At 36.7% G+C, this 7,412-nt stretch overlaps 1 protein-coding gene across 1 annotated transcript; it reads right to left on the bottom strand.

Annotated features, from left to right (window-relative positions):
- Window positions 1-3,087: 3,087 nt before the first annotated feature.
- LOC134253179 (uncharacterized) lies at window positions 3,088-4,021 on the bottom strand. The gene is made up of 2 exons (XM_062735692.1): window positions 3,631-4,021; window positions 3,088-3,530 (listed from the first exon to the last, which is right to left on the bottom strand). Exons 1-2 carry the CDS (start codon window positions 4,019-4,021, stop codon window positions 3,088-3,090), a joined length of 834 nt encoding a protein of 277 aa, XP_062591676.1.
- Between the last annotated feature and the right edge of the window lie 3,391 nt (window positions 4,022-7,412).

The following is a 7,412-nucleotide window of genomic DNA, read 5'->3' as shown; positions in this document are numbered from 1 at the left end:
GTTTTATTTATTAAACTTATTCATCATGTATACAATAACAAAAAATTGTAAAATCCCCAGAATAATAATCGCTCACCCCCCCCCCCCCCCCAATACCCACTATACATTATAAGAGAAGGATATGCCACTCCAGTCTGTTTACGTTGTACCCCCACTGGTGTTAAATGCATTTATTTTGTTTTAACTTTAGATGTCGATTCACACTGTCTCTACATATACAATGTATTTCCAGGGGCGGATCCAGGAATTGAAGTTAGGGGGGCGCCAGATTCAGGCAGGGGGTCTGGGGGCCGCCTTGAGGCCCCCAGTAGGTCCAGGGCAAAGCCCTGGTGGGGGCCCAGGGGGCGAAGGCCCCGGAAGCTCTTGGATTCTAGAGGTTTTGTAGGGTAAAAATGAGGTCTACCGAGTAGACATTTAAAACATTTTCTCGACAAACTATGTTTTATGCTAACTTGGACAATTTTAAGGGGGCGCGCGCCGGGTGCGCCCCCCTTAAATCTGCCACTGATTTCTGTCTTAGTCCATGCTATCGGACTGACTCTGCATCACGTAATAACCCCACATTTTTTCCGTAAACAGCTTTCTTTCTTGTAAAGTGGGGTAATAAATAGTGTTTTTTTGTTTTGTTTTTTTGGTTGAGCGATTATTCTGGGGGTTTTACGCCAGCGATTTTTTTCGTATTGTAAGGCTACACATAACAGAGAAATAAGCCCCGGGGTTCAATATCAAGGGGGGGGGGGGTTCTTGTCCACACGTACCTGTGTTTTTCTAAAAATTAAGACAAGAAACATGTATTGACGCAAGCGTCAAAAATCGGCCGCAAACCAATTAATGTTCCTTTTATGAAGCAACTAAAGACTATGGTGGTCTGTTTTTAAAATATCTTATATTTATCTTTTAATATATATCCTCGTGATATTAAAAGCTTGTGCTCTACATTGCATGATTTTCTTAATTATATAATGCATGTTCAGTATTAACCCCTGGTACTCTGCGTCAACAACTTTTGAACCGTGGGCCTGTATGGCATTTACATTAAAAGTTTAAAACTAAAATTAAATGTAATCTACAACTAGATATGCAGTGTAGTTTAATTTAATAAAAATGCAGCAAATATGTTGGTATCCTTGCTCTCTCTTAGAGGAAAAAACTAAACTCCCTCTAGATCCGCCACTTCATTTCTTCTCTTTGAGTTGTAGCGGGAAAATTCTTGGCACATTGTAAAACGTGCATTATCCTCGTCTGCTAAGGGCCAAATCTTGTAAATATTTTGTAGCCTGCTAAGTCTTTTAATGAATTTACATTTAACCATATTTTTCAAAATGTTTATATGTGTACATATGTACACGTCATTTTAAAATAAATACGTACAACAAATCCCGTTTGAATAGAGAAAGTAAAATTGTGTAATATACATAACGCGGTCTTTGATTTAGACTACGCCCAACACATGTCTTAATTTTCTCCGCACTTCAAACATATCTAAATTTCTCAGTCAGTATTGGATGAATTATTTACCTCATTCTTCATAAGAATTTTTAATTTTATGTTTATTGTGCGTTTTTCTTTAACCTTAAGACCGTCTTTTTAATATACTATTATATTAATGTTAAATATTTTTTATTTAAATTGTTTTAACTCCGCAGAAACGCACAGCGACTTCGAACTTTCATATCATATAACCGACCATCTCCTGGCGGCCGGTAATTTGTCATCAATACAAAAATATAATTATATACTCCTGATATATGTAATCTATTTAATATTTAAGAATCTATAATATAAATTGAAATATTCATTGCGGATCAAAAATCCATTAATTATTTAAATTTCCCTCTAATATATATATAACACTTTTTCTTGCATTGTAATTTAATCAAATGACCCATTTGATATAATTATATTGAATTATTGCTTGATAGTAAAAACATAATAAAGGGAAATAATCAAATGTTGAACCCGCTTTTGATTGGTTCGTTTGGATCTTGAATCTCGAAACTCGAATTTTGAATCTCGAATTTCGAATTTTGAATCTCGAATTTCGAATCTCGTATTTGGAAACTCGAATCTCGAATGAGCCTTCTGGGCTTTCGTATCTTTTTGTGTGCAGATCATGAAATGTACTGAGCTCCACGGGTATTTGTTGTCCCGAGCGCATTAATCTTGACGCCCAAATTCTTACTTGGCCAGTGATACCTTTAGAAAACATGTGTATCTAGATGAAAGTTAACTCGGCAACATGCGCCATTCCACTGTATAAATTTTATTAGGTGATTACACCTCCTATACCCGATTTCGCGGATTCAACGATACCCTAATATCGAGTATTATACGCGATTTCACGGATAATACCCGATTTCGAGTATTCTCTCCGACCTGTTGAATGAATTCAAGAGAGATCTATTGAAGTCATTTTGATATTATAGGGGGGTGCAAACTAAAACGCAACATAACTTTTCTGTTTACCATATCTCCACGTGCTAGTCACTTCCTAGCAACATTTCCGTGAATAATTTACCCTATCTCGCTGAAGTTTCGCTAACTCTCGCCAGAGCCTTTGTCAGAGCTACTCTGAATTCATCGGGTTTTATAATTTGCAGAACATCGAAAAAGAAAAGGTTCCGAACACATTAGTAGGGGTGATTGTAATCAGTCGAGAGCGGTGTAGACGTATGCTATACAGCACTCGGTAGCGACAAAAATAAGTGATACTTCGTCTAATACAGGAAAGTAAAACCGAGGAATCTTACAATTATAGTTGTACAGGTCAGTGCAGCATACAAACACAGATACACGAACTATAATAAAATATAAACAAAGGTAATGCAAGATAACCAGCACGAACACATGTACCCATTCCACGCCGATTCCCGTGGCAATAAGGTAGTCAACTACTAATATAACGAATGTGTGTTGATGTATTGTATATATTGATATTAAAAAATGGTTTATGCCTATCTACGAGTCGAATTCAGCTTTAAGTTTAAGATGTTCGATCACGTACTCGAAATCATCAACAGAATGAACAAGATTAAACAATGATTAAGAAACAATTTAAGCATTCAACATGTTTTAACAAAGTGGACTTTAACCTAAAAACCACCCTGCAAATGATGATTTTCCAAAAGGGTTACTTATAATATTTCCACCGTTGTATGTTCCACCAGTTCTCAGAAGCACATCGTCTCCCTGGACGACATGGACCACAACAGTACCAGTAACACTGCCATCAATAGTATTACCTGAGTTTAGATATGTCGAACCTACAAAATTGTTATTGATCAACAATTCGACTGTGTGATATGATGCTCCAGACATTCTTATAGTCCATGTAAACACGTAAAGACCAGATTGAGGCGCTATGAATGTTCCATAATGAGGATGGTAGGCATTTCCAGCATTTGTGATTATTGAATCAAATATAAGGATATGGTGTGCGCTTGGAGATGGAACATCCTTTGATAAATACACATAGAATGCAACAATATTGCCATGTGATGCTGCAGTTGTTACAGGAGCAAGCAATCGATCTGAAAAATATTTTTAAAATGCATATATTGTATTGTAATAAAGTGCACATAATATTGCAATAAGAACATATGAAAAGCTATGAAGCTGACAGGCTATTACCTTTTCTTATCAAACTGTCTTTGTGTTTGATGACGGCATTAGGGAAGGAGGACTTTTCCCTCAGGAAATGTATAACATTTTGCACTCGAGTTTTTAGTCCCCTGTATAGTTTTTCTTGGACATACTGTCTACTCAGAAACATGGAAATCTTTTTCTTTGTGGTCCTCTTCAATATTTTCTCAGCTAAAACGTCCTTCGGATGTTTTAACAAAATTTCATCTAAACGCAAGTACTGCTTTTCTAGAGTGGAAATCCGTTCGTCTTGCTTGTTTTCGTTGCTGTGGAGATCGATGGCTATAAGTTTTTCCAAGTTCCGGTTCTGCACCTCTAACTGAGAAATGCGATCACTTTGGAGGTGTACGGTCGTTTGGAGTTCCTCTAATTTCTCCATCACCGCCTTCAAGTCGATATTGGTAACAAGTGTTTCCCCACCATGGCCATTAACAGTGATATAGAGAAATTGGACCAATATGAAAAGAAATAATCCCGTCTGCATTTCAATCTAGTACCTTTGGTAAAAGTGCTCACCTCGAATATATTATCAATGTGTCTTTAACTACAAGGAAAAGAACTGATAAGCATATATCACAACCATTTCTATAAATATGTTTCATTCAGACTAGTACTATTTTTTTGCATGTTTTTTTTTGTTTTATTTTTAAATACTTCTCTTGTATTGGTTCATTAAAATTTATATTTGAACAGTTACTAACAAAATGTCGAATATCTGTTAACAATAATTATTTAGTCGCTTCAATAGCGCACTTACCGCCCTCTACAAGTATTTATCTTTTTCCCAGCCTCATATAGAATTCATTTATCGTAAGGTTCTCTGAAAAATATAGGTACTACTTCTGGTAAAACTCGTGTATCCTTTATAGCGTATTCAAATGCTCAACAGACAGGAGGATTGAGCTGGAATACTATCTCATGTCGAGACTATACCAGTACCACTACAGATGCTTCAAGGACGTCTGGCAAAAATCATACCCTACATAGGTGTCCTAGTATATTAAGAACAGAAGCAGAAAATGACTTTTTTATCGATGATTTGTTATAGTTTTGAATTTCTTAAAATGCAAAACGTACACTTAACATATTTCCTGAAGTGCAGCTGAGGGAAATAGTCTTGCTCTAGGGAAACTGGAATCTTGCCAACCCCCACAGTGATATATTTTAACTGTTTTTACGAAGTCTCTTAGTACACTGGTAATAAAATTAGACCATTTTCAAACCCTGTAACTTATTTTATACGCATTGCAGTAATAAGGTGTGCAATGGAAATATTAATTGCGCAGAATATTAAAGGGGATGAAATAAATCCAGTAAAAGATCTTCCAGTTTAAAATAATGGTCGATAAATTACAACGTATCGGTAAGCGAAATAAATTACTAGGTCTTCCAAATGGGTATGTATCAGTTCATCAAATTAAACCGACACTCCTTTTTGTAAGGAATCAGTGTTTTACGGTGATTCTCGGGGAATCAACAAAATATATCAATTTACTCTTATATAGTGAAAAATTAGTAGAGATATATCCACAGTGAGGCAAAAACCATGAAAATTAAATTTCTTGTCCTCTTTCCCAATAGAATTGGCTAAAATTGGCTGAACAGTTCATGAAAAAAAAGCAACTAGAACTGTCCAAATGGGACAAAATACGCCCCGCTGGGTTTTTCAGAAGTTTTTCCTTAATAAAGATAGGTATCAAACATGAATTATGAAATTTTTCTTCCAGTGACCTTGAACTTCCCCAAATGACCTTGGGTCAAGGTTATGACACACCCTTGGGTCATGGACAATCTTTGTGTGAAATGAGAACCTACCAAGTTTATCCATAAGAAAGATATGGACCGGACACGAATTATGAAATTTTTTTCCAGTGACCTTGAACTTCTCCAAATGACCTTGGGTCAAGGTCATGACAAACTTTTAGGTCATGGGCAATCTTTGTGTGAAATGAGAACCTACCAAGTTTATCCATAAGAAAGATATGGACCGGACACAAATTATGAAATTTTTCTTCCAGTGACCTTGAACTTCCCCAAATGACCTTGGGTCAAAGTCATGACACACCCTTGGGCCATCAGCAATCTTTGTGCGAAATGAGAACCTACCAAGTTTATCCATAAACAAGAGGCCCACGGGCCTTATAGGTCACCTGAGTATTGTACAACATCTTTCAAACAATTAAATTTGGTTCATGTTTTAAACCAGAGGCCATGAAATTCACAATTCACAATTTTGAAAGAGGCACCATTGCTTATCATAATTGAAAAACTTAGCATGCTTACTCTACTTACTCAATATCCAGAGGTAGATCTGAGTTACAAACAGAAAATGTTCTTCCACTTTATAACTAGTTGTGCACCTCACCCCAAAAGAACCACTGACCCTGGGGCCACATATTTCAAAATTTTGCAAATTTTATCAAAAATGGTTGATTAATACCAAAAAGCAGATTTCAAAGCATTAATTTATTTTCAGACTATGTAACTCCCACCCCCCCACCCCCCTTGACCTAGGGGGGGGGGGGGGGGGCATATAAAAATAAACATTTTGCTACATGCACCTTTTTTCATCATAAATATATATACTTGGATCATTGGCATAAAACCCAGAAGCAAAGGAAAATATTTTCAAAGAATTAATGTATTTTTACTGAATAATCAAAAGAGCCCTGGCCCTAACACCTGAACCCCTGACTCTAGGGCCTTAAAATTCACAAGTTTGGAAAAGGCACTCTTGCTTATCATAACTATGTGCTTAATTAGTTTATTTAATACTCAGAAGCAGAGAAGAAGATTTTAAAAGAAAAAATGCATTTTCACTATATAATCAATAGAGCCCCGCCCTAACACTAGAACCCCTGACTCTGGTGCTATAAAATTCACAATTTTGGAAAAGGCACTCTTGCTCATCATAAATTTGTGCTTAATTAGTTTATTTAATACTCAGAAGCAGAGAAGAGGATTTTCAGGGAATAAATGCATTTCCACTGTATAATCTCTAGAGCCCCACCCTAACACCAGAACCCCTGACCCTGGGGCCATAAAATTCACAAATCTGGAAGAGGCACTTTTGCTCATCATAACTATGTACTTAGTTAGTTTATTTAAAACCCAGAAGCAGAGAAGAAGATTTTCAAAGAATAAATGCATTTTCACTATATAATCTATAGAGCCCCGCCCTAACACCAGAACCCCTGACCCTGGGGCCATCAAATTCACAAATCTGGAAGAGGCACTCTTGCTCATCATTACTATGTACTTAGTTAGTTTATTTAATACCCAGAAGCAGAGAAGAAGATTTTCAAAGAAATAATGCATTTTCACTATATAATCTATATAGCCCCGCCCTAGCACCCCTGAACCTGGGGCCATGAATTTCACAATTTTGGTAGAGGACTCAATGCTCATTACATTCATGCTAACAGTTTGCCTGCTTGAATTCCAGGAGTAAAGAAGAAGATTTTTAAAGATTGCAATAACTTTAGTGGTTTTGGCCCCACCCCTCAGGCCCCAGGGGAGCGGGGACCATGAAATTCACAATTTTTGTTCCCCTTTACCCATAGATGCTGCATACCAAATTTGGTTGAAATTGGTTCAGTGGTTTCAGAGAAGAAGCTGAAAATGTTCAAATGTTAAAACACGACGCACGAGGACGGATGAAAACAGATAGCAATATGTCACCTGAGTTACTCAGGTGACCTAAAAAGATAAGGACCAGACACAAATTATGAAATCTTTCTTCCAGTGACCTTGAACTTCCCCAATTGACC

The sequence above is a fragment of the Saccostrea cucullata genome, unplaced genomic scaffold (genome assembly GCF_032062105.1).
Source record: "Saccostrea cucullata isolate Sc308-1 unplaced genomic scaffold, CSIRO_AGI_Scuc_v1 ctg1425, whole genome shotgun sequence".
Classification (NCBI taxonomy): Eukaryota; Metazoa; Mollusca; class Bivalvia; order Ostreida; family Ostreidae; genus Saccostrea; species Saccostrea cuccullata.
The sequence above is the reverse complement of the archived record's forward strand: the minus strand, read 5'-3'. Positions and strand labels throughout refer to the sequence as shown.